At 50.3% G+C, this 27,981-nt stretch overlaps 1 protein-coding gene across 7 annotated transcripts in view; it reads right to left on the reverse strand.

Annotated features, from left to right (window-relative positions):
- ULK3 (unc-51 like kinase 3) overlaps positions 1–27,981 on the reverse strand; it is a 221,721-nt gene that overhangs the window by 35,802 nt on the left and 157,938 nt on the right. For 5 of the 7 annotated variants that reach the window (XR_014978779.1, XR_014978778.1, XM_085643809.1 and 2 more), the window contains exons 14-15: positions 10,097–10,144; positions 8,395–8,461 (exon numbers count right to left, since the gene is read on the reverse strand). Coding sequence is in view for 5 of the 7 variants with exons in the window: in XM_085643809.1 (XP_085499935.1) it covers positions 8,395–8,461; positions 10,097–10,144 (115 nt within the window). In the remaining 2 variants the exon portion in view is untranslated. Of the gene's footprint in view, positions 1–8,394; positions 8,462–10,096; positions 10,205–27,981 lie in introns of all 7 variants that reach the window. The other 2 variants (XM_085643806.1, XM_085643807.1) reach the window with 1 other exon arrangement.

The following is a 27,981-nucleotide window of genomic DNA, read 5'->3' on the forward strand; positions in this document are numbered from 1 at the left end:
ATTTCTATTTACTGGTGCCGGATGTTTTACTATTCTTCTAATTACAAAACATATAGCTCTATATTCTGATGAACTAATAAACTCCTACGTAATATCTGGTTATACATTTTTGAAGGTCACTATTACTCTTCACAACACATAGGGAACAGACAGTTGGGAAATGCAAGTGACTGAAACAGTGCTTCCTGCATGTGTGCAAGTTTCCAATAAATTTCATATATCTAGATGACAATTCAGCAAATGGCATATTTGAGCTTTGCCCGACTCTCAGGCATGCACATTTCTTTAGCACCTCACAAGAACTATTCACACTTCTACACTACACTTCCGCTGGGGGTAGTAAATTACAAATACAGAAGTTATTTATTACCATAAGTTATCTAAAAGGTGTAGTTTTTTGCCCTTACATAATAAAAGGCGTGCATGCTGTGTTTTGAAGCTAGATTACCTGATCCTTCAGGCAAAAGACCAAATCCTAGATCCACTCCAGTTACTCACAGCATTAGTACATTGTGCTAGCTATGGGCTCCCATACATTCAATTGTTTCTATCAGTGACACCACAGACAATAACGCGTTCCTTCCAGAACCTGCTCCGTCAGTAAAACAAAAATCAGCTACATCCCTGGCATTTCTGCATGATCCTCCTATTCACAACAGAAATTTACTGAACAGATTGAGGAAATCGACCACAAGAATATACTGACTAAGAAAATAAGGAATATGCTACTTACCAGTATGCATCTGTTCTTGGCATGTAGAGCTGCAGAGTTGTACACTTAGCATAGATCGCCATCTGGTGTTGGGCCCGGATGTTTGCAGTTTGTTTTTGTTCTTTGGACAGTCTTTGGAAGTCACGAGTTCGGCGACTCCTCCTTCGGTCCGTACTGCGCATGGGCTTCGGCTCCATCCTCAGATTGTTTTTCGCCAACAGGGAAATGATGGAGCGTAGTAATAATAGTGAGAAACCCATGTGTGTTGTATCTAAATAAGATGGACTGGAATGGATACAGGTAGCCGGGGAGGCGGGTGGGCGTGTACAACTCTGCAGCTCTACATGCCAAGAACAGATGCATACTGGTAAGTAGCATATTCCGTTCGAGGCATATGAGCTGCAGATTGTACACTTAGCATAGATTATATAGCAGTACCCAACCTTAGCGGCGACCACCGGTATCCGTTGCAGTGGTTTGAAAAAGTGTCTTTAGTACAGCCTGGCCCACACTAGCTTGTTGCTTGGAATGCACGTCTACACAGTAATGTTTTGTGAAGGTGTGCGGTGTTGACCATGTGGCTGCTTTGCAGATGTCATCTAAGGGTATGTTCCCTAGAAAAGCCATAGAAGCCCCCAACTTTCTAGTAGAGTGGGCTTTAGGTGGAACAGATAATGTTCTTTTTGCCTTTTGATAGCAAATTTGTATGCACTTTACAATCCACCTAGCTATCCCTGATTTAGAGATGGGGTTGCCTTTATGTGGTGGAGAGAAGGAAACAAACAATTGTTTAGTTTTCCTGAAAGGTTGTGTTCTCTGTATGTAGTACAGTAAAGCCCTCTTAACATCAAGTGTGTGTAGGGCCCTTTCCGCAACAGATTGAGGTTGCGAGAAAAAGACAGGTAATTCCACCGATTGATTGAGATGGAAGGGGGAAGGGGGAAATGACCTTGGGCAGAAACTTTGGATTTGTACGAAGTATCACTTTGCTGTGATGTATTTGTAAGAAGGGTTCCTGTATAGTAAACACTTGTATTTCACCAACCCTTCTAAGGGAAGTGATAGCTACGAGGAAAGCTGTTTTCCAGGTGAGGAACTGGAGCTCACATTTATGCATTGGTTCGAAGGGCGGACCCATTAGCCTTGTAAGAACTACATTTAGATTCCATTCAGGGGAAGGTGGTGCCCTGGGAGGAATTACTCGTTTAAGGCCTTCCATAAAGGCTTTAATAGCGGGCACTCTGAACAGTGATAAATGCTGTCTGTTTTGTAGATAAGCAGCAATCGCTGCTAGGTGTAGGCGTATGGATTAATATGCCAGGTGTGTACACCTGTGAAGATGGAGCAGATAGCATATGATGTGCTGTATGGATGCATCTAAAGGGTTGATTGTATTGTTACGGCAGTAAACCACAAATCTCTTCCACTTTGCGGCATAGCATGCTCGAGTGGTAGGACGTCTGGCTTCCTTGATAATGTTCATGCAATCAGGGGGAAGGTTAAGGTACCCAAATTCTAAGATTTCAGGAGCCAGATTGCAAGGTTGAGCTGAGCTGGGTCCGGGTGCCTGATTCCTCCATGGTTCTGAGTTAGGAGGCATGGGGACAGGTGCAGTTTTTGATGCGGTACCACCGAGAGCTGTAGTAGTGTGGTGTACCACGGCTGCCTGGCCCATGTTGGAGCTACCAGAATGAGTGTGAGGGAGTGCTGTTGTAGCTTCCTTACCACTAATGGAATTAGCGGGAGAGGTGGAAAGGCGTATGCAAATTTGCCTGACCAGTTCATCCATATCGCATTGCCTTTGGACAATGGGTGTGGGTATCTGGCGGTGAAGCTTGGGCATTTTTTGTTTTCGTGGGTGGCGAAGAGGTCTATCTGAGGATGCCCCCACTTTTGGAAGAATGGGCGAAGAACCTGTGGATGCAGTTCCCATTCGTGTAGTTGTTGCGTTTGTCTGCTGAGCAGATCTGCCATGGTGTTTTGTACGCCTGGAACATGCTGTGCTAGGAGAAAGATGTTTTGAGGAATTGCCCATCTCCATATGCTCTGGGCTAAGCGGGAGAGCTGGGGAGAGTGTGTCCCCCCCTGTTTTTGGATATAATACATTGCAGTTATATTGTCTGTGCGAATGAGGACTGCTTTGGCTGAAATCTGTTTTTGAAAGGATTTTAGGGCTAGAAAGATCGCCAAGAGCTCCAGATGGTTGATGTGGAGCGACTTTTGCTGTGGCGTCCATAGACCTTGCATTGTGAGGTGTAAGAGGTGCGCTCCCCAGCCGGAGAGCGATGCGTCCGCTGTTAGAATCACCTGAGGAACCGGGTCCAGGAACGGCCGCCCTTTGGAAAGGTTTGTGGTGTTCCACCACTGCAGAGAGTGATGTGTGCGGCCGTCCACCAACACCAGATCCGTCAGCTGTCCCTGGGCCTGGTTCCACTGTCGTGCTAAGCACTCTTGGAGTGGACGCATGTGGAGTCTTGCATGGGGAACTATGAAAATGCAAGATGCCATCATCCCTATGAGCTTCATAAACACTCTTGCTGGAAGAGAGTGTTGAGGAAGGAACGTTTGGCGCAAAGCTTGTATGCTTGTGATTCTGGCTGAGTTTGGATAGGCAATACCTTTGGAGGTGTCTATAGTGGCCCCGAGATATTGCTTTGTGTGAGATGGTAGGAGGTGGGACTTTTGGTAGTTCACCGTGAAGCCTAGCTGGTGGAGCAGTTGAATGGTGCTGTTGGTATGTTGCACACATTGGTTGTAGGACGCGGCTTTTATGAGCCAGTCGTCTAAGTAAGGGAAGACGTGAATATGTTGACGTCTGAGGTGTGCTGCTACAACTGCTAGGCATTTGGTAAACACCCGTGGTGCGGTGGTGACCCCGAAGGGGAGAACTGTGAACTGGTAATGTTGACCGCCCACCACAAACCTGAGGTACTTCCTGTGAGAAGGGTGTATTGGAATGTGAAAGTATGCGTCTTTCAGATCCAAGGTAGTGAGAAAGTCTCCCTGACAGAGGAGCGGGAGGACTTGTTGTAGGGTGACCATGTGGAAATGGTCTGAATGTATGTATGCATTTAGAGGCCGGAGGTCCAGAATGGGCCTTAGGGTCCCGTCTTTCTTCGGTATTAGGAAATACAGAGAGTAGACCCCTAGATTTTGCTGATTGACGGGGACCTGCTCTATAGCGTGTTTTTGGAGGAGGGAGAGCACCTCCTGTTTGAGCAGTGTGGAATGTTCTTGAGACATTGGACGGTGCCTTGGTGGGATATTGGGTGGGGTAGATGTTAGCTGGAGACAGTACCCTAACCGAATAATTTGGGTCACCCATTTGTCCGATGTTATGGATTCCCATGCGTGGATAAAATTTTGTAGTCTGCCCCCGACCGGAGTGGGATGGTCTGGGGGGAGCGGAGGGAAGTCATTGTGCGGGCGGGGTGGCAGAACGGGTGGTGTTAGTTTTGCCCCTGCCCTTATTGTTGTTGCCTCTGTAACCACCCCTTTGGTAGCCCTTTGAAAAGGTATTTTGAGGAGGGGACTTGTAGGAGGTAGAGGCGCTATCGGTGGAGTAGCCTCTGCCTGTGCTACGAAAGGATGAGCGTCGAAAGGAGCGTTTAGGGGTCTGTGATTGTAATGCCCCCATAGACTTTGCTGTGTCTGTGTCCTTTTTCATTTTTTCTAATGCTTCGTCTACCTTTGGCCCGAAGAGATTTTGTTGGTCAAAGGGGTGATTGAGTATGGATGCCTGGACTTCAGGCTTGAACCCTGAGATCCTGAGCCAGGCATGACGACGAAGCAGGACACTAGTATTTATGGCTCTAGAAGCAGTGTCGGCTGCATCGAGGGCACATTTAATGGAGGTGTTAGTAATTAGCTTACCCTCCTGTATTAGGTCATGAGCTTTGCGTTTGTGTTTTTCTGGGAGGTGCTGTATAAGAGCCTCAAGCTCATCGTAGTGTGCTCTGTCATAGCGCGCAAGCAGTGCTTGTGTATTTGCAATGCGCCAGATGTTTGCGGCTTGTGAGGCGGTGCGTTTGCCAGACGCGTCTAGAAGTTTGGATTCCTTATCTGGCGGTGGGGCCTCTCCTGAGGACTGGAAGTTAGACCGCTTTCTAGCTGTGGACACAACTAGGGAATCTAAGGGAGCAGGGCCCTTAATGTATGTAGGGTCTGTGGGTGCCGCCTTATACTTTTTTTCTATTCTAGGGTTTAAGACCCTGGCCCTGACAGGGTCTTTGAACACCTCTGCAGCATGCTTGGTGACAGCCTTAAGCATGGGCAAGATAGCTGTGGACTTATCCTGAATATCAAATGTATCCAGTAAGAAGTCGTCTTCCACTGGTTCACTATGTATTTCCACCCCATGGTAGTGTGCTGCTCTCTGCACTAAGTGGTGAAACCCTAATGAGTCCTCTGGGGGAGACGGCCTGGATGGGTATAGGTCGTCCTGAGGCACATCCGGTATGTCAGGGTTTTGGTAATCTTCCCATGGGTCTGGGGTCTCCGGTGGAGTGGGGTCCATTGGGGCGTCCGCCGGGTCATAATCTGGATCCCCGTAATCCGGTTCTGGGGACGGGGTCGGGGAATGCTGAGGCAAGGGTGGTGGAGACCTGGGAGGGGGAGGGGGTGGAAGAGGTGAAGGAGGGGGAGGGGGAGGTAGTGGGGAGGGCACTCTGAGAGGAGAGTCCTTCCGCTTGGGCGGTGGAGGAGGAGCCGGTGTGTCAAGACGTCTTTTCTTGACAACTAAAGTCAATAGCCCAGTCTTTGGATCCTTAAATAAGGTCTTTTGTAAAGGATCTGGTGTAAAGAGGTCCAGTGGCACCGAATCGTCCGCTGGCGCCGATGTTTTCGGAGCCGAGGATTTTGATGGTTTCTCTGCGCCATGCCTTTTTGGAACCTCCGGTTTTTTCGGCGTCGAAGTAGTTTTCGGCGCCGGAGCGTCGGTGCCGAGGGATTTGTGTTTGTGTTTTGTCGGCACCGAGAGTCCAGGCTTCGGCACCGGTGGCTTCGGAGTCGAGCTGGGCGTTACTTTCTTCGGTGCCGGACGGTGTTTATCGGCACCAGGCGTCGGCTGGCTGGAGCCCGAGCTGCCGTGAGACTTGTGAGGCTTCGACACCGGGCCCGAAGGTGGGGTGATCGAAGCTGTGTGCTTGGTTTTACCCAGGCCTGCAGGCGAGGGTGTAACCTGAGTCTCTTTGGTTTTGGGCGCTGGGGCGGGAGGGGGTAGAGTACTCACGACCCTCTGCGCCGGTGTGATGTCCTCCACGTCGGAGTCGTCGGCCTCGGAAGCGCCGACGACGTCTTCCTTCTGCTCGGTGTGTTGTTGCCCCGAAGCTCCGGTGTCGTCTCCGAAGATGTCCGGTGGAGCCGCGGTCGAGGAGTGCACCATGGTGCGTCGAGCTCTTCGATCCCGGATGGTCTTTTTTGAGCGAAAAGACTTACAGGCGGGGCAGTCTCTAGCCTCGTGTTCTGGAGAGAGGCAAAGGTTACACACCTGATGGAGGTCGGTGTGGGGAAATTTAGACCCACATTTTGGGCACTTTTTGAACGGAGTCCTTTCCATCGGCCGGGACCGGAGTCGAGGAGGGCCCGAAGGCCGGTGCCGATGTGCGGAATGGAGAAAAGTGCCGCTTCGAGAGATGAAGATAGATGAAGAAACTCGAAGAACGAGGATTTTCCGTCGAGGCTGGAACCGTAGAAAGTTCGAAGCCGGAGCACGAAGTATCACATCCGAGCCCGATGGCGGAAAAAAGCAATCTGAGGATGGAGCCGAAGCCCATGCGCAGTACGGACCGAAGGAGGAGTCACCGAACTCGTGACTTCCAAAGACTGTCCAAAGAACAAAAACAAACTGCAAACATCCGGGCCCAACACCAGATGGCGATCTATGCTAAGTGTACAATCTGCAGCTCATATGCCTCGAACATAGTCTTTTTCAGTCATTATGCCTTCAAATGTCAGTGCTATGAAAGGAGACTTACCTTTTTTCAGAAGACAAATATCATGGACTCAATCTGGACATTGTAATCACTTTAATCCCTGGACATTAGCATAGACAATTTATTATATTTATGTGTATTATATCCCTTTAACTCAAGGTATAGAGCAATAGCTCACTATGATGCCTCTTTTAGGTATTTCCCCGCTCTCTTCAGAGTATCATTTTATTTTGAGCGGGAACCCCTAGAATGGGTCCAGAAACATCATAATACCCACCTCCATCATTATGAAAGTATGCCGTATCAGTACTCTGAAGATCCTTTGGTTTTAATACACATTAATGGATGACTCAATGTTCATGCTCATTATGAATTCAGAGAGCCTGGCAAGCAAAGGCAGTCCCAGGTCACTTCACTCACTTTGATGATTTAGCAATACTCATCTCTTCTCCCTAATGGATCCCCATCTTCCCTGTGTTAATAAGTCTTGCTGTGGCCTTGACACTAGAATTTAATATCGGTCTACATCTTAGTGCCTGTGGGTTTCACTTGATACCACCGCCAAAAAAGGCATTTTCTGTTCTGAATTACCATCACATTAATTTGCCCCAAATGTCATTTAATATACTAGTAAACATTCTAACTATGTCAAGTGAACCGGATGTTGCCCTCATGTAATCTGAATATTTGTTTCTCCTTTCAAAAAGACAAAAAATTACTGAATTGAAGACAGTTGTGCACACCCCTTTCCCGACTCATTATGCTAATTTGTAAAATCAAAAGTCTTTCTTTGCCTTTTACATCAATTGGCAAAAGCCTTACATCCACATATTTAAGACTGTTTAGTTTAATTTCTTCCTTTTTTTAAAAACTTGAACTCGGGTCTCTTTTCAGGACATACACCATTTCTGCCTATTGGAGAGAGAAAGGCAGCCGGGTTAAAGAGGACTGCACTGCCTAGTATAGTCACGTCGGTTCTGGATATTGCCCGCCTCAAATGGTCAGCTGCCGCTTGACCAAAAAGTTAAACATGCACCAGGGGGATATGAGAGGCAATAAATATTCAGAGCAAATCGGAAGAACGTGTGTACAAATTGGAAAAAATATATAAGTAGACGTTGTCGTTTGTAGCCTCTGCGTTTCTTTATTATAATTGTTAGGATTTTCACAGGTGAACAGAAACGCGTTGGCTGCTCACCTGTGAAAATCCAAGCACAATTGTAATAAAGAAACGCAGAAGCTACAAACGACAACGTCTACTTACATATTTTCTCCAATTTGTACACACTTTCTTCCGATTTGCTCTGAATATTTATTGCCTCTCATAACCCCCTGGTGCATTTCTGACCATTGTAGGTGAAGTGCTCCTTGAGTTCTTGCTTCAAAAAGAAGTTCTCAACATCTCACAGCTAATTCAGATTTGAGTGGATTTGCTCAAAAACATAACAAGGGTATACCCTTGCCTCCCTCAAATAAAGGCTGGCTCAAGGCTTGTTTTTAATTACCACCATTTTCTCCATATACACTTGTTTCTCATTTCTTTCACCACCGTGCTCATCATCTTGTTTTCCAGCACTAAAGCTCCTCTTTCCAGCAGTCCAGTCCCATACCATGTGACAAACATGCATAAATGGAGACACATGATCTTTTTACATGTTCCCAATCGTCTCAAAAGTGACAGCATCTACCAAGGAGTGCAGATGCTCCACTATCTCATTGCTTCTTCTAGTAAGGAACGATTATACTCACTGCTTTGGACAGACTGTGACATGGGCTCTTCATCCATGGCTTCTGCTTTTAAGCGGGACACTTTCATCTGGAATGCAGATTAACAATGGGGTCGCTCTCAGAATCAAAATCTCACAATCTTGTAGCTCACCAATAGCTAAGAGCTGCCCTCTCAATCTAAGGTTGTCATCCCACAAATCCTTTGCACCACTGATTAATGTGTGTGCAAGGAATCCTCACACGACAACTGCCTGGCTCTCTAAAAAACAATAAAGCATATCCTTATAAATACTTTATGAGGAGATTATTAGTTAAGATTGTGGTCTCTAGCACCCTGGGTTTCTTCAGAGCACAAACAAGCCATGGACCCCTCCAATTCCCTTAGCATTGCTCTTTTCCCCTATTGTCCAAGTGATACTCTGAGTCCCACAAAATGCCTTTATCATTCCATCTACATTATTGCACCTCTATCATTCCACCATTATCCGAACAGCATCGGGTCCTTCCCTTTCTTCATATTTTCCTCCGCAAGGTTCCGGCACTTCTCTTCCTGTCAGCCCTGTGTCCCTAACATCCCCTCCAGTATTGTGCCACTCATTCTCCCAGCACCAGGACCTTTTCATTCTCCGGGTGCTGCTGGCCAAGCACCCCTCCCTCTCAACCGTTCTCAATGCAACACCCCTACTCATTCCTAAAGCCCTGCACCCGCCCTGTGTTTTCATAGCTTTGAACCCTTGAGCCCTTCGAAATACGCTCAATATTTTGTTCATTCGGTTCTATGTAGTAAGTCCCTTACATTGTTCTTTCAGTGCACTACCTCCCCGTACTCCCTCCATGGACCAGTCATAATCCTCGCAATCTCCAAGCACAAAATATTGTTATCAGCACACTGAAACAGTCTCCTGGTGCTAAAACATTGCCATCATCTGAAATTGACCCAGTCCTCAATCCAGTATCCTGTTTCCCAAATGCGAGCACCTACCATTATTCTAGCAGTGGATCCCCTTATACGACAAGCATCAGGTCCCTCCCCCTCCTCTAAAACTGGGTGCTTTCTAGTTGTCAAGCACATGGCACATTGATTTTCCTAGGTCGTGGCTTGTCTGTTCTCCCAGAACCAGACAGACCTCCCAAGGCCCACTCCTAGCTCTAGCATCACATAACATAGCATGGCATGGCATGGCATGGCACTGCATACCATAACACAACACACAACTTCTCAAAGCACTAGATTGCTCCCATGATTCTCCCAGTATGTGGTCACTTCAGTTCTCAGAGCACTTGGCTCTACCATTCTCTCAGTATTAAACTTCTTCCATTCTGCAGTACTAGGCGTTTTCCCAATCCCTTCAGCATTAGGCCACTCCCATTTCCCCCTGTATCGAGCCACTCCCATAACCCAACATTTGGCGCTAACCATTACACTAGCCCTCGTGGCACCTCCCATTCTTCCAGCAGGTGTCATCGTCAGTTGTCTGGTCTCCTCTCATTCTACCTGAACTACGCTTCTTTTAAATGACCCATATTGGGACCTTACCCTTCTTGCAATCATGATACACTCTCAACCCATCCTTTTCACCTCAGAACCTGGCACACTCCAAGGCACTAGGTTCTTTCCATTCACCCAGTTCACTCTCTAATACTCCCAGCTGTTACCCACTAGACTATATTAACCAAGTGACCAATGCAGGACTATACGGATCCCCTACCCCCACCCACTCACCTTCATCTGTTTTTTCAGGAACTCTGCTCTCCCCATCAGGGTCTGAATCTGAGAACAGAAGCAGCAATGATGCCATGTTACATCTCTTGAGACTGTACAGCACACAAGCTGAAATGCAGATGAAGACTAAAGCACTAAATAACAAATGGAAGGCACAGATATAATTAACAGCGTGCAAGGGGATACAGGGGCTCCAAGTGCTGTCTGTATAGAAGAAGGTGTTTACAGAAACATGCATGCTTTCCTGGAGCATGAAGCTGTCTCATGGAATTGTATGGCGTGTCATGCTTCCATAGTTTAACATAGACATTTGTATGCTTTAAAAATATATTATGAAAGACTGCTTATGAGCAAGCAAAGATTAAGATAAGAAGGCGTTTAAAAAAAAAATATATTTTTATTGAGAGTTCATTGCACTTTTACACATGCACAAAAAAGAACAAGGTGCTTATAAAGCTCAATTTTGATTGACACATAACATGCAAAGTACATGATTAGTCAATAAAATATGTTTCAGATGTAATAATGAGAGTATTATTTCAAACTAGATGTTAAAAACTGTGGGGACGTGGCCTGAGGCGTCAAGATGGCGGTCGCACTCAGAGTGCTCCGGACCCCCTCTGTCATCCACTTTGCATCCGCCACCGACAGCTGCCGTCTGCCTCCGCTCCTCGCTGCTTGGGACTCCCCACACCTCTTGCTGAGCTCTGGCATATTTTGGTCTCACAAATAGAGCCTTCATCGGCCGGTTTCTGCCCGGCCAGCCGCTGCTGACACAAAATGGTGGCCCCGCCGGCGGCCCATTCCGGTGCTGCAGGGCTTGGGCGCCGCTGACTCTTCCCCCGACAGGGCCCTCCCAGCGGCCGGGGTAGCGGCTGTATCGGACAGGAGCTCACAGAAGGATCCGGACCCGTAACGACTTGGGGCAGAGAGGAGGTACTGCTTCATAGGTGTTGGCGCGCGGGTGCTCCCATCTGACCAGACCAGCCTGCCACCGATTGAGTGCGGTGAGTTGCGGAGCCTGGGGCGAGCGGGAGCTCGGCTGCCATTGTCGGGCAGCGGCGTAGGGGAAGGATTGTAGCTGTGACCCGATCGCGCCTGGAGCCTGCCTTGCGCTGCGGGCCCTCCGAGCGCTGCTCGGGAAGACCTGCCTGGATTCCCTTCCTCGTGGTGGCGCCTGGACTAAGGGGGAGTGCGGCCTGCGGGCTCCCATTGCAAATCACACCGGCACTGGCGCTGCTGCCCTGAGGGGTTCAGCCCCCCCTTCGTGCTACTGCATTGCCTCAGGGCCCCTGGGCCTTTCTCTTGGAGTGCTGGGGAGTCCTGGACTGCCAGGGGCAGCGGGCCATGGTCCGGCCCTCGCTGCCCTCCTTCCCCCCCCCCCTCTGCCAAGAATTGGACTGCCGGGAGTGGGGGCCCGCTGACACCGGCCGTGACTCGCTCCGGCCTGCTGCCGATGCCCTGAGGGCCCAGTCCCCGGATAACTGTGAGCTGCCACCCATGACACCGGGGCCTGATCCTTGCCTGTGGAGGACTTTTGGCCGGTGAAGGGGCGGAGGGCCGTGGCTTTGCCCCCTGACTTGTTCTTTCGGCACCCCCCCCTCCCGTCTGCCGCAGGGGGGGGTGGGGGGATCAGGAGACCTGGTGGTGCATTGATTTTGGCTACCGGAGCGGGTAGCAGAGGGTGGGCCCTGGGCCTGGCTGGAGGCCCCGGTCGGGCCCCCAGGGGTGCTGGCAGATGTGGAGGAGAGGCCGGAATCCTGCTGACCACGTCGTGGGTGTCCCTGGTGAGTGGGGCTGGGGGTTGGGGATCGGCAACTATGTCGGGCGGCGGGGCGGAGGGGTGACCAGATACCCTCGCCCCCCCTCCCTCCACTGTCACTCTACACTTCCACCCTCCCTACAACCCGGGGCTGGCTCCTTCCACCCACCGTCAGGGCTGGCCACTGGCTTCTCTCCTGACCAATACATAGCCTCTCCGGTTGCGATCGACTAGGCCACCCCGAGTCTGCTTCCCTGCGCTGCGGGGATTCCCGTAGGAGTACCGACGGCTCCGATGCTGCCGGGTCATCTGGGGCCCGGTGTTGGGGGTGTCTCTCGGCTGCTGGAAGCCTCCAGGGATGGGACTTGGGGTGGGACTCGGCCACCGCATCGGGTGGCGGCGAGACGGAGCCTCCCACCCCCCCTTGTTAGATTCACAGGTCTCGCTCCCCTCCACACGCGGCTCCCTGTCGAGGGGTGCTTCCTTGGACCGGACGGTGTGAATCTAAGGAGGCCCTTTAGCACTGGACCACGGGCCTTGACTCTCCCAGGGCTGCTTGTTCGATTCAACCCTCTAAACTGCTCCCCTGGGGGTGAGGCCGATTCAGCTGGACTGGGGGACTGCACTTGGAGATTGCTGCCGTAGCGGTCGCCAGAGTGGGGACGGCCACCCTCCGCTGGAGCATTTCGTCCGGGTCTGCTGCTGGGATTGATTCATCGAGCTGATCTTGCCTTCCTTGGGCCTGGGGGGTGGGGGAGGGTCTCAGGCACCCAGACCTTTGCATCGACGGTCTGGGTGTCAACGGTTCCCCCTCCTCCTCCGCAGGCTGATTGCTCGCCCGGCCTGTGTTGATTGGATCCGGCCCTGGTGGTCATGGGTAGAAGCCGCACCGGCAGACTCCAGCCCCTCAAACCCAAACAAAAATGGACCAATTCACCACGTCGGACAGGGACCATGGTGGTGGGGCGTCCAACAGGCCTGGCGCCCCCGGGGGTGATCTCACCACCATCCTTCAAGCGATAGGCGCGTCGCAGACATCGGTCGAAAATGAGATCGGAGAAGTAAGGGTCGACATGGCTCTCATTTGTTAAGACCAGCGCAACGCGATGGCTCGAGTCACTGAGGCGGAGGCCCGTATCTCCACAGCCAAAGACGCTATTGGCCATCTTAAGACCCAGGTGGCGCGTCTCCAGACCCAGACCTCGGAGCTCCATCGCAGGGCTGAGGATGCTGATAATAGGTCAACGCGTACCAACCTGCGCCTTGTAGGGTTTCCCGAGGGAGTGGAGCAGGGTCATGCTGACACATTCGTGGAAACCTGGCTGCGTTCCTGGATGCCTAAGGACTCCCTCTCGCCCTGGTTCGCCATTGAATGGGCTCACTTCTCCTTGGCTCCCAAGCCTCTGCCCGGAGCCCCTGCCCGACCCATAATCCTGAGGGTTCTTAATTTCCGGGACAGAGACGCCATCCTTGGAGCGGCCAGGGCACAGGGCCCGTTGCAGTTTCAGAACGCCAGAATCATGGTCTTCCCGGATTACACCAGGGAGGTGCAGGCTCAGAGGCGAACCTACGACGAGGTTAAACAGAAGCTCCGTAACATGGGTCTCCGCTATGGCCTTCTCTTCCAGGCCCGGCTCAAGATTATCTTTCAAAATCAAACAATCTTCTTTGATAGCCCTCAGGCAGCCTGGACCTGGCTCACGGAGGAGCGGCCCCTCATGGATCAGTCGGCCTCCTCACCCGTGCATCGAGCCCCTCCACAGCCACTCTCGAATATGCCTAAGCCTCAGAGACGCCGGACTAGGTCCCGTAAGAAAAACTACCGTCGAGGGGAGGCATCCCAATCACCAGGTGTATCATCCCGGCGCCCTCCCTCCCAGGCTTCGACTCGGGGATCCGGCTCCCCCGGCCCGACTACCTCGCTGATAGACTTGAGCGGTAAGCCAGGCCCCTCGGAGGCCCTACGTCAGGCCGTGTCCGACTCCGACCTGCCTAGGAGCCCAGCGCTCCACGGATCTGGTGACGATGAAGACACTTGAAAGAGACCGGCATCGAACACTTCACGTTTCACCTCTCAAACCTGGCCTTAGGATTGCTATCAGTGTTGGGATCTGTTCTCTAACTCTCTTGATCTGCTGGCAGTTCTCGTCGCACACTAGTCTCAATTGTATCGGTCCGATGTATGAATGTCCTATGTGTAACGGCAGCAGTTGATGAATCTTTATCCGAACACAGGGAGGGGGGTCCATCTCCGCCATGTTCATGTTTCGCTAACTGTTTTAGCTTAGCACCTAGTCTGATTGTAGGGTTGTTGTTTTGAACTGTTTTCCTTTTCAGGGCGACAGATGCTTCATTTTCAGAAGTGTAGGGTGGGGGGAGTTAGGGGGGAGAGGGAGTGGGGCAGGACCGTTGTCTTCCGAATGTTTGTTGTTTTTTATCCGCCCACAGGCCGCTGTTCTTTGTTTTTATTTGTAGCCACACACGCACAAAAGCCTTTGATGACGACACGGGACTCACCAGTCCACGCGCCCTTTGCGCAGAGGCACCGGGCACGGATCATATTCTCCCTTGGGACCTGGGATTACCAGCGCAGATGTCCCCTCCCCTACACACTACCCAGCACGATGGCGTCAACTCTACATAAGGCCCTACACATCCTCTCCTGGAACGTTAAGGGTCTACTGGACCGGATCAAACGTACAGCTGTTCTTCGCACCGCCCAGCAACACGCACCAGATATCCTGCTCCTGCAGGAAACACACCTCTTGGGCTCCCGATGTAATTTCCTCGCCCGCTATGGGTTTGACAGGGTTTGGCACTCTGGTTTTGCGCGGGGCTCCCGGGGGGTGGCAATACTACTCCGGAAAGGGCTTCCCTTTGCCCTGACACGGACTGAAACAGACTTACAGGGCTGCTACGTGGCCCCGACGGGCACGATCGAGGGGCATCCCCTCAATCTTCTGTGTACATACATTCCTCCCGCCAACATGGCCTCTGCCCTTCACCAACTTAAGCTGGTTCTTGCCTCCTTTCCACAGGGTCGGACGGTTGTTGGGGGTGACTTTAATGTGGTCCTGCATCCCTCGCGTTACACGACGGGCGCCCCATCGGCTTCCCGTCTAACATCTGCAAAGCGATTATCTGACTGGTCCTCCGCCCTGGGCCTCTGCGACGCCTGGAGAGTGTGGAACCCCCGTAAGGAACAGTACACACACACACACACACTTAAGCAGCCCACCACACGCACTCTCGTATCGACCTATTCCTGTTACCTGCCACCGACTGTCAGTTGATGTCCGGGGCCACGATCTTACCCAGGGGCATCTTCGATCACTCCCCCGTCTCCTTCAGTCTCGGAAACCCTTCTAATGGCACCCGTACAGCATGGCGGATGAACGCCTGGTTTCTGCAGGATGCTAACTTTGTCGAATCCCTCGGGCAGGAATTGAAACATTACTTCTCCACCAACGTGGGCTCAGTCTCCTCGCCGGGAACCCTGTGGGAAGCCGGCAAGGCTGTGATACGTGGGGTAGGTAGAGGTCTGGTCCACACGAAGCGTATGGAACAATCCGCCCAGCTTACACAGCTGGAGGCCCAGGCAGCACGGCTGGAAGGCGCCCAAGATGCCAATGATGATGATGACTCCACTCGACAGCTCACACTGATCCGAGAAGAGATCTGTCGGATCTCGCTGGAGTCAGCTAAAAGGCTCTGGCGCTCCTCGGTCGCGCGTGTGTATGGTTGGGGCGACAAAAATGGCAAACTGTTGCATAACCTAGTGTCCTATCCCAGGGCCAACCGCATCATTCCCGAGATTCAAGGTGAGGATGGGGCCCACCACGACAATTCCCAGGCCATCGCTCGAACATTCGCCGGCTATTACGCGACACTCTACACAGCCCGAACCCCTCGGAATTCCTTGGCGGCCTTATTGGCCGAAACCGGGACTCAGCTGCCCTGCCTTTCCCAGACGGAGTCGGAAACACTAGACCGACACTTCACAACAGACGAGATACATGGGACTATTTCACTGTTGCGCTCCGGCAAAACGCCCGGGCCCGACAGTTACTCAGTTATTCTGCTCACAAGGCCAGGGTCCTTATCAATAAAGTGTTCTCTGAGACATTCCCCATCCAGAGGGGCACTCGCCAAGGCTGCCTGCTCTCACCACTTTTATTTGCCTTCGCGATGGAACCCCTGGAATTCCCTCATCCGCCAAGACCCCCTCATCCAGGGTTGGGCCAGGGACCTGAACCGGGTCGACAAGATTGCCTTATATGCTGATGACGTCCTCCTCTTTCTGGCAAATCCAGAGTGCTCCGGCCCGAGAAGCCTGGATGCCCTCTCTGCCTTTGAGCAGATGTCTGGGCTCAGGCTCAACTCGGCGAAATCCACGCTGGTCCCCCTGCACCCCTCACAGGTGGGCTTCGATTGGCAAACATCCATCCCCCTGTGTAGGCAATCATTTAAGTACCTGGGGGTGTGGATTGCCCTACTCCCGGAGCTTGAGTGGGCCCTGAACATCACCCCTCTGGTTACCCGGGCTAAGGCGGACCTTAAGAAATAGCAATCTGTCCCTCTCAACCCCCTTAGCAGAAGTGCCCTCTTTAAAATGATGGTCCTCCTCCGCTTCCTGTACATATTACAAAACATTACCACTTACCTCCCAGGGAGTTGGTTTCGGGAACTGGACGGGGTCCTTACCAGCTTTTTGTGGGGAGGAACGAGGTCGCGCATGTCCCTGGCACCCCCTTACGACGGGGGCATGGGGGTGACTAATCTTCACCTCTACTACCTGGCCACACGGCTTATCGTGATCCACGACTGGTTCGCGGGCGGCTGGTCCGACCCGGCATATAGGGTGAAACTCAGGACATTAGACTTTTCGCAGCTCCAAGCTTACTTATATGGGAGCCCTGTGCCGCAGGCTCTTCCCCCCGTCACCAGGGCGGTGCTTGTGGCCTGGCGTGCCGCGCTAAGACATGTAAAGTGGAACCAAAAACTCACCAGGCAGACGCCTCTGTGGAGTGGGACGTGGCTGGCAGAGGTCTCGTCTCTCCAGGACTTTCGCAGATGGGACCTCATAGGATCTCGCTATTGGGAGACCATGTCAGATCATTTGCAGACCTACAACACCGTTACTCCCTCCACTCCTCCCAATTCTACAAATATTTACAACTGAGGCATGCCCTCCAACTCCACGTCCCATCCCCCACATCCTTCCCAGAATTCAGTGCCCTGGAGGCCCAAGTGATTATGGGGAACCTGGGTAGAGGGGTGGTATCGCGGATCTATCGCTCCCTCGTGAACAATGGCCCCGCAGCCCTAGACCTGCTTCGTACCCGCTGGGAGGGGTGGCTGGGTACCTTGGAGGCCGCGGATTGAAGGGACGCCCTTATGGCCCCCAAAACATTGATGACCGCCTCCAAGCTGCGTCTAGTCCTACTCTATTATCCCCAAATGGCATACCTCACCCCCGCGCGCCTGTACAGCGCCCGCCTGCGACCCTTCCCCATCCTGCAAGCGCTGCCATCAGGCTTCAGCAGATTTTTATCACATGGTGTGGCAGTGTCCCGCTCTCGCACCATTCTGGGCAGGGGTGGAGCTTGAGCTCACACAGACTCTTGGGTAGGAGGTGCCTCATGACCCACTGGGCCTGCTCCTGGGGGTGTTCGACGGCCTTGATGGCTCCCGGGCTGATAAGCGCTTCTTGGGAACGGCATTGGAGGTAGCAAAACGCGACATTGCAGCACTTTGGTCCCAAACTAAATCCCCCACAATACGAAGGTGGAGGTGGAGGAGGGGAGTGGATTGGATTGGCGCTCAGGAGGAGCCCCTCTTCAAAGCCCGGGGATGCTCCGAACTCTTTGACAAAATTTGGGGCAAATGGTTCAACTTACTGCTCGTCGGAGGAGTTTGTGTTCATCCTGTATATTATTATATATAAGCTGGTGTTAGACTCATCCCATGAATGCTTTATGAGTCTGTCGTTCCTTCTTGATTGCAATGTGCGTAAATAATGTGTCTGATTTGCTACCAATGTACTTTTTGTTCTCTTCAAAATCTAATAAACTTGATTATCAAAAAAAAAAAAAAAGTCTCATATTGCACAAGTCCCCTTTTAATATCATCAGATAAAAGATAATAAAATCTAGTAGTGCCGGCTTATTATTTTATTCTTAAATTATCGATTGGCTAACTTCCTATGGACTCCCAGCATGTCTCAAACTTTTTATGCGGGCCTGATATTAAGGCATAGCATCTCTCCAGTTCTCTAACTTTATGCAATTTCGATTGCCAGCAATGAAAAGTAGGTATGTTCTTGCTTCGCCCATTCTGAAGAATTAGAGATCTCGCTACTAAAGCCATCATATATAGACCTTCCTCTTGTACTTTGTGAACAATTATATTTGGAGAGCATCCCAGGGTTGTGATGTATCTATCAATAACTATCGTAGGTCCTAGCTTGTACCTACAGTATTTCTCTAGCTTTCCCAGACTTTTTAGATCTTTGGGCAATCCCAGACAATGTGGGACCGTGTACCTCCCTCTTCTGCTGAGCACCGAAAACATCTATCCTTTCTCTGGGGATGTATATATTATGCAGAAAAGTTGGTGTCCTGTGTAATAGCTATTTGGTGTAAAATTGCATTCTCCTAAAATTGGCACCCCTTAGTAGTGTAGTGTTCAATTTGTTAATTCTGTTCCAGACTGCCCTTGAAATCTGCAGGCCTTCTTTTGCTTGGCATTTATCTTGGGCTTTTTTCGTAAACCTTTGAGATCTTATGCTCATCGAGAATTTTTACCCAACTACTTACTGATATACATCTAGATGTTTCTAGGATAGCCTTGCTCAGTTCTAATTTTGCACAAAGTATGATTGGATCTAAAACATTTTCTCGCAATTGCCTAATTTGAATAAAAGACCAATTTAGTATATCTTTAAACTGGCTCAGACCATGCTCTATCTCTATCCAACTTTTCCAGGCATCTATAAACTCTCCCAAATGATAATATATCCATTCTCCTCCCATTTCCTAATAATATTTGGTTGAATTAGCCGTTGCTCCCTTACGTGGAGGTCGGCCAAACGTGTGGATCCATTTATCAGAAGTATACCATAATGTTTAAACATTTGGGCTTTTTGTTTTAAAAACCATTGGAAGACCTTATAACATACTTTTTTAGGGTTCTTCACTAACCTCATGGGATGTAAAATGTTATATTCCTTCAAAATCCTTATTAAAAAAAAACTATTCTGTGCAAAGAGGATTGAGATAAAAAAATCTATATGTATTATGTGCAAAATTCGCATAGTAATATTCCCTCAAATTAGGCAGAGCCAACCCTCCTTCCTTACTTAAATGTGAGAAGCCGGCACAGAAGAATCGTTGACTCCAACACTTTTCACATCTAGATCAGTGCTTCTGCACTGGTAATAGGCAATTGTATTCAGGCATGTTAATGTAAATGTCCTGAAGATGATCCCAATATATAGAAAGTGGATCGAAACGTCGACTTAATGTACACCAAATACACATTTACATTGAATATTATTTATGTGTAACGGTGTCCTACCATATTCTTGTTTGTGTTATTAGAATGTTCAACATACAAACAAGTCACTCTGCCTGAGCCTTTTTTGTTTGCTATTGTGTATTTTGTGTCCGTTGTGTATGTCAAGTAGGATGCAGGCTTGTGTCCCAATTTTTTATTGCAGTCATTAATATCTTTTGCATATATAAATATTAAAGTATTCCTGTCCAGCTGGACAGCGGTAAAATATAGTCATGAGACTGGGTCTATTTTGCATCGCTTTCCTCATTGATTACTTCTGTTGGATGACCACTGTCTCTTACACAAGTTATTACCAAAGGTCCCTGACCATTGTAATTGGGTCCCCTTGTTCCTCGAAGCATTACTCTCAGTCTGGCAGGGAAGAGCATCATGTATTTTAAGTCTCTGGAGAGTAATTATTTGTTAACCTGGTCGAAACTCCTCCTGTGTTTCTGTACCTGAAGCGTGAAGTCAGGGAAAAACCTGATAGTAGAGTTCTCATATGGGAGGTCACCTTTTGCTCTGGTCGTTTGTAATATCGCGTCCCTGTCGTGATGGTTGAATAGTCGAGCGATTATGGTCCGTAGTGGATTTCCTGGCCGGGGAGGGGGGGCCGGCACTATGTGGGTCCTTTCAATAGAGGAGAACTTGGATAATCGTAGGGGCTGCAGTTTGTTAATAATTAAGTCCTCAAGGAACCGGTCCACACTGTGCCCTTCTGCTCCTTCGGGCAAGCCCACCACACGTATATTATTTCTTCTTGCCCTCCCTTCTTGGTCTTCCAGCCTTGTTGCCATATTCGCTGCTTGTTGTATTAGGGAGAGTACCTGTTCTTCTAACCATTTAGTTTTGGATTAAAGCTGGCTGATGTTTGTTTCTGCTGTGGCTACCTTTTTATTTAATTTAGATAAGTCTGCTCTGATTAAGGTGACCTCCACTGCAACAGAGTTGATTTTTGGTTCAAGGGAGCCTTTAACGTCTCTTATCGCTGTATTGATCTCAAGCATCCCCTTCTGCCTCTGATGTCGAAGGGGGTCTTGTGATAATAATTGGCCATTTTAGTGGATTGGACTGGGCCTGCCCCTCTAGGCTTCCCAGTCTTTTGTTTAGTTGCTGTCCGACTGTTTAGAAGAGCGCTGGTTCGCCTCGATTGTCTGCTATGTTTGTGACGCAGTTAGAATTTCCTAAAATGGACGCGGTCGTTCAGCCTACTCAGCAGACACGCTGTCCTGTACGAGCCTTTGGCATGGTCCTTCCCCAGGCAAACTCATGATGGGCTGATTTTCAGTTAATGTCTTTCGGGGTTGCGTCCTTGTCTTAACATCTGCCAGTCCAAATCACAGCTCTTGGCTCTTTTCATGGGCCCAGTAGATATCGTCTCCGCTTCGCACCACTCGCCCTCAAACACTAGGCCCCGGACCGTCACTCTCTCCCGCACCGATCAGGAGTCGACTGTTTCTGACCCTTGGCCACCACAGCTAGTCGTTGTCACTTTGTGGTTTTCACAAACCCCTCTGGTCCTTTCGAGACCTCGATCCCGGCGCCTTCACCAGCGTTGGTCTATGCCCGGATATGTACAATGCTGGCTCCGCCCTCTGTCGTGGAGGCCGTCCGTCTGATTTGGGGGGTCTGGGCACCCGCGTTTCAATGATGGGCTGCGTAAGAGCCTCTTCTCTCATGTCCCCTTTCTTGGGGAGCCAATACCTCCGGGCACCAGGATATTGTTGGATTTATGCAGGCCTGGACGGGAGCTTCTTTACCCTGCGGCCATCTTAGTCCGCAACCAAGCCACGCCCTGATCCAACTTATTATGCTCAAATATGGGCGAGGCTGCATGCGCTCCCACCAACTGTAATAGTGTGGGGCAGGGATTTTAATACATGCATAGATCCATCACTTGACCGATCAACCAATAACGATAGATACGGCAAACAGGCAGCTAGGGTGCTTAAGGAGGGCATGGAAGAGCAGAACTTAATTGATTTATGGAGGCTAAGGTATCCCGGGCCACGGGAAGCACCTATTCCTCAACTACGCACAATTCATGGTACAGGATAGATTTCTGTCTGGCTTCTCGGGAAGTCAGCACGTGGACGCGGACTGTGGAGCACCTGCCCAAAACCCTCTCTGATCATGCCCCTGCTCATTTGGTATTGCACCTCCCACGCACACACCTAGACAATTTACATGGTGCTTCCTGACTGCAGCACCATTAGACCAAGTTTTCAAAGTGGAGGTGCAGCAGTCTGTCAAGGAATACTTTGAATATAACACAGGATCAGTCACAAGTATGCTAATACTATGGGAAGTCTTCAAGGTGACAGTGCGAGGGTATGCATAAGTAAACAAAATGGCGTGTTGCAGGACATCCGCCAACAGCTTATTAAGCTAGAAACAACAATCCAGACACTGGAAAGAGAACATGAGTAAACATTGGATGCTACGCTGTTGGCCAATATTAGGGACAAAATGTCTGACTACCAAGAGGCCGCAGAAAGAGCGGACAGGTTTTTATAATTATTAATACGATTTATAGAGCGCATGGCTACCCCAAATAGGGGTGTCCCGGCGCTAGAAGGAGCTGAGTTGCAGCCTACAAAACTAGAGAACTAAAAAAGCCATGTTTTCAAAGTTTTTCTAAAACTGAATTCAGTGTTTGCCTTCCGCAGGGGTTCTGGAAGGGCATTCCACAGTAATGCTGCACCCACCGTGAAAGTCCTCCCTCCCAAACGGGCCCTCCCAAAACGAGGCCCCTGCATAAGAGTCTGAGAATTAGATCGTAGCACCCGATGTTGTTTATATATGCTCAATCTTTGCTTAAGATAGTTAGGAAAGTTTCCTTTAAAGGCCCGATACGCCGGAGTCAAGGCCTTAAATTGGATTCGCTTCTCCACCTTCAACCAATGGAGTTTCTGCAAATACGGAGAGACATGGTGTTTGAAAGGTATTCGTAACACCAGTCTCGCAGCCGCATTCTGAATTGTTTGGAGACGTCCTATGGCATATTTAGGGAGGCCAAGATATAGATTATTGGCATAGTCTAGCCTGGACGTGACTGTAGCATGTACTATTGATTTCCGGCAATCCTCCGGTAAAAAATGGAGGATTCTCCGTAGATTTTTCATTATGCTAAAACAGCCAGAAGAAACCTGCTTAATTTGAGCAGAAAAGGATAAATTTGCCTCCCATTTCACACCCAGATTCCTGGCGCACGAACCCGGTATTGGTGGTGACCCCATCTCTGATGGCCACCACAAAACTGGCTCTGGAGCTAAGCCGCTGCCGAAAAACAAAACTTCGGTTTTTTCGGCATTGAGCTTTAATTTATTAGCATTCATCCAGCGTGCTATATCTTGTAGGCAGCCCTTAAAGTTCAAAAGTGTCTGCGGACCGCTCCTTAAATGGAAAAATCAGCTGGGTGTCATCAGCGTAGGAAATCGCCTTGACACCCCAATTGGCGATGAGAGTAAAGAGCGGAGCTAGGTAGACATTAAACAACAGGGGGCTTAGGGCTGAGCCCTGAGGGACGCCACGTTTAATTTGCTTAGGTCTAGAAGCATAAGTTGTAAAGCCACTTTCTGGGAGCACCCACTAAGATAGGATTGTACCCAAGCTAGCACCACCCCTCCAAGACCCGCAGAGACACAGCGCACAGATATGGGGAAGGAGGCGGCAGAGGACACACGCTTGCAGCAAGGCTGCAGCACATTCGCACACACATAGTGAAGATAGCAAATGCCCACAGCGGAGAGCATTATAATACAGCGGCTATATTAAGGGTGTTCACAGACTACTACTCGCAGCTCTACACTTCACGACAAACGGTCATAGAAAGCAAAATCACAGAATATCTGGAAGACGTGGCCTTAGCTTGACAGTCCGATACGCAAAGTGAATACTTTATGCAACCTACAACAGCCAATAAAGTTAAGGGAGCGATAAGGTCCTTGCCAAATGGGAAAGCCACCAGTATGGATGGCCTACCAGACACATTTTATAAAGAATACAGTGACATCCTAGTTCCACATCTTCTCATGTTGTATACGGAGGCCTACGAATAGGGCACAGCTGATCCCGAGCTGCCTGCAGCAGCAGCGCTGCTTGACACGGCCAAGGCATTTGACTCTATCGAATGGGGGTACATATTCACGGTCCTCGGACGAATGGGATTCCCACAGAGCTATCTTCGCTGGATTCAGCTACTGTACAATCAATCAGGGAATTGTAAGCGAGCTAATCACCCGTGAGGGTCTCAAGGCACTGAGTGGGGTGTCCGCAGATCTGTTTTTCCGAAGAGCCAGGTCTTGAGGGTCTTCCTGAAGGTGTTCAGGGAGGGGACCCGCGTCTGATGTCTGCAAGTAGCTCGTTCAATGTCTTGGCTGCAATGTGACAGGCTCTGGCTCTGTGGATGCGTGAGGTTTCGGCCAGTGCGAGGTTGGAAGATTGGAGGTTTCTTTTGGGTAAATGGAAGTTGATTCTGTCATTGAGGTATTTGGGTCCGTTGTTGTGTAGGCGTCAGTGAGGATTTTGAAAGTGACTCTTTTCTCCACGGTGAGCCAGTGGAGACTTCGTAGGTGTTGAATGATGTGTTCGTGTCGGGGGATGCCGAGGACGAGTCTGGCGGCGGTATTCTGTATAGTCTGGAGTTTGCGGAGTAGGGACTTGTTGATGCCGGCGTAGACTGCGTTTCCATAGTCCAGTCTGCTGGTGATGAGTGCGTGGTTGACTGTCTTCCTTGACTCAGGGGGGATCCACTTGAAGGTCTTGCGGAGGATGTTGAAGCAGCTGGAGGTGACGGCGTTCACCTGTCTGTTCATAGTGAGGGATGATTTGAGTACGATGCCGAGGTTCTCGGAGTGGTCTGAAGTGGTAGGTGGGCTTCCAAGAGCGGTCGGCCACCAGGTGCTGTCCCATGCAGAAGGGGTGGTACCGAGGACGAGGACTTCTGTCTTCTCGGCGTTGAGCTTCAGGTAGCTGTTGGTCATTCAGACTGCGATGTCTAGCATTCCTTTCTGGAGGTTAAGTTTGGCAGTGGTGGGGTCTTTGGTGAGGGATAGGATGAGCTGGGTGTCGTCGGCGTAGGATACGATGTTGAGGCCGTGTTGTCGGACGATGGCTCCGAGGGGGGCCGTGTAGATGTTGAAGAGGGTGGGGCTCGGGGATGAACCCTGTGGGACTCCGCAGGTGATTTTCGTGGGGTCAGAGAGGAAGGGTGGGAGTGTGATCCTTCGGCTTCTTCCACTGAGGAATGATAGGATCCAGTACAGGGCTGTTCCTTGTATCTCTGCGTCGTGTAGTCTGGCAACTAGTGTGCGGTCTGGGAAGGTGCCTGTTTTGAAGGTGGTGTTGATGTTGCGTTGTAGTTCAGGTGCGATGGCAGCCACGGCTCTGTGGTAGATGTGAGGGGGGCCAGAGTTGGGGGGCCCCTCGAGTGGATACTTTTCATGGTCGAGGGGGTGTCTTCGGCCGTGATCGGTGTCCAGTTGAAGATGGTGGGCTGGCTGGTGTTTCTGGGAGGCGTGGGGCCGTCTGTGGCGCCTGGCTGGTGGTCGATGAAGTTGTTCTAGAGGTTTTTGATCTTGAGGTGGAAATAGGTTCCAAGCTTGTCCCAAAGGTCTTGGGATGGAGTGATGTCTGTGACTTCGCTGCGTGGTTTGGTGAATTCTTGAATGACACTGAAAAGTTCTTGGAGTTGGCCAGGATTTTGTTGTGGATGAAGTTCCTCTTGGTGGCTCTGATCTGGTTGTGGTAGTCCATCATGGCGTCCTTGTAGGTGGTGTGGTTTTCGGTTGTCTTGGTGTTTCTGCAGTTCTTCTCCAGGCGTCTGCAGGTGCGTCTGGCTTCTTGGAGAGCAGTGGTGAATCAGGCGGCTTTGCTGGGGCGGGGTTGCGTAGCAGGGCAAGCTCGTCTGTGCAGTCAGAGATCCAGGTGTGGAGTTCTCTGGCTGCGTGGTTTGTGTCGGGTGCCCAGATGTGGTTGAGGGTGGAGTGAAGTTGCTCGTCGGTAACCTTGCTCCAGTTCCTTCGTGGTGGGCGTGGGGCTGGTTTGGATGCCTTGGGTTTGTTGATGGCAAAGTGTACGCAGTGGTGGTCGGTCCATTGCGGCTGCGTTGTGTGGCTGAAGTGGATGCTGTTTCCTGCCGCGAAAATGGAGTAGAGGGTGTGTCCTGCTCTGTGGGTTGGTGTGTTGACGAGTTGTTTAAGTCCGATGCTGGACGAGGTTGTCACGAAGGATAGTGGATTAGGGGTCGCTGGGGTTGTCGAGGTGGAAGTTCAGGTCTCCAATGATTATGTAGTTTGTTGAGGCAATGGCGTGAAGTGCGATGAAGTCAGTGATGGTGGTGGCGAAGGGTGTTCGGGGCGTGATTTCCGTGGCGTGTTTACGTACGGAGCTTATGTTGAGGAGGATGCATTTTAGGGTGTCGCCGTTGCTGGCGTCGGCGGTGATGGAGGCCGGGGTGGAGGTGAGGGTCTGGCAGCCGTGGAGGCAGGAGAACTGGCCTTGGGTCGTGTTTGGCGAGGCCTGTTGGCATTCTTTAAGTCTTCCAGGGTTGAGTGCGAGGAGGGTGGTGGTGTCGTAGCGATGGGTAGTGGGAGGTCCAGGGTTCCTGACGCTGGCCGCGGTCGGGGACAGGCGCAGACGGGCTTGCCTTTGGCGCGTCCGCTGTGCTCATCCGCTGGACGGGAGGGAGGAGGGGCTGGGAGATCGGAGCGGGGCAATTCCTGGGTGAGGGGAGGGGTCGCAGGGGCAGCAGCGGCGAAAGGAACAGGCAGGCGCAAGAAAATAAAAACAGTGGTGGAATTAGAGCAAGACGCAGATGAGCACAATAACAGTGACACAGCAGGGAAAAAATAAGAAAAAAAACGGCTGAGAAAGGTTACAGTGGTTGCAGGCAGTCTGGTCCCAGTTGGAGAGGGCAGCAGGAGCGGGCAGTAGCCTTGAACCTCCCAAAGAGGACGTAGGGTCTGGAGGCAAGAGACGGCACAGCAGAGCTGCAGGGAGAGAGTGGACCTAGACCGAGGGTCGGAGGTCTTACTCCTAATCGATTGCAAGAATCCGTGTGAACGGCATCACGACGGACGCAAAGAGTAATGATCAATGAGGAACAAGGCAAGGCTGTCCTCTTTCACCGCTACTGTTCACGTTAGCTGTTGAGCCCTTGGCATGCAAAATACGATAACGTCACAATAATGCGCCACTTCGATTCCAGTAGCGGCCCATAGGCATATCATTATATGCTGATGACATGGCTCTATACGTCCGCAACCCAGAAGGGAATCTACTGCCCCTGCTGAGGGAATATGTCTGGTTCGAGAAGTATGGATAAAGCATAAATTGGTCCAAGGCAATGGTCATCCCATTGACTACATGCACCACACAGTTTCCGCAGGATTTTCCACTGCTCTGGCAGTCAGACCCAGTTAAATATTTAGGAATCTGGGTACACAGAGCTACAGGGTAGGTAATCAGGGAAAATTATGGGAGAGCCCTCTCTAAGTTAGAACACCAGGTGGCCCGTTCGATACGATTACTACCATCATTGGCAGATCGCATAGTAATCCAGAAAATGATCGTATTGCCGTGTTTTCTATACCCATTCCTTACTATCCTATTCCATTTACGCAGCAATTCTTTTGACAATTGCAATCACAAATTAACAAACTCACCTGGGCAGGTCGCCAATCACGAATTAGTTGGAGGGAGCTGATGCGTCCTTATGCCCAAGAGGGATTTGGTGCCCCGGATATACAATTATACTGTCTGTGTGCCCAGGTACACTATGCACACAATTGGCGACATCCACATAACTATCTCCCACACATTGCAATTGAAAATGATATTACGCACCCAACTCCACCGGCAGCCCTCATTCTGCAAATAAACACTGGGGTAACCCGCGTTGAGATAAATCCATCCCCAAGCACAATAGCAACTTGGCGTGCATTGGGGCGACAAGCCCATAAGCTTCCTCTCTATGCTCCTGCCCTTCCACTACTACAACATCCGGATATATCCGCAACACAAGAACAGAAGGCGCGGATAATATTGGCCGATATCGGCTTGCGTACCATGGGTGACTTGTTCCAGTACGAACAACTCATTAACCCCCTAGTCATTGCCGACACAATGAATACCCCCATTACTATTTTCATATACCTCAGACTGTGGCTGGAAATTAAAGATTTATACTCAACACTCCCTCAGGAACCTCCAATACTTTATACTCTGCAGACACCTACACGTGCCCACCTTGTCTCCAAACTCTACACCGCAGCAGAGCAAGAAGAACACAGGCAAACTGAAAAGGTGATGGACAAATGGAATACCATTTTAGATACACCACTATCAGTAGAATATTGTGTATCCTGCTGCACGATAACTGAGATGCTCACGCCTAACTGTAATTCGCGCATTATCCATTTTACATTTCTGCAGCAAACATATTACACTCCACTGCAATTGCACAGATATGGCCTTTGAGAGAATGATATATGCACATACTGCGCAACTGCGCAAGCAGACTTTCTACATGTAGCATAGGCATGCCCCACAATAAGACAATACT

This window comes from Triturus cristatus, chromosome 3_1, assembly GCF_964204655.1.
Source record: "Triturus cristatus chromosome 3_1, aTriCri1.1, whole genome shotgun sequence".
NCBI classification, from domain to species: Eukaryota; Metazoa; Chordata; class Amphibia; order Caudata; family Salamandridae; genus Triturus; species Triturus cristatus.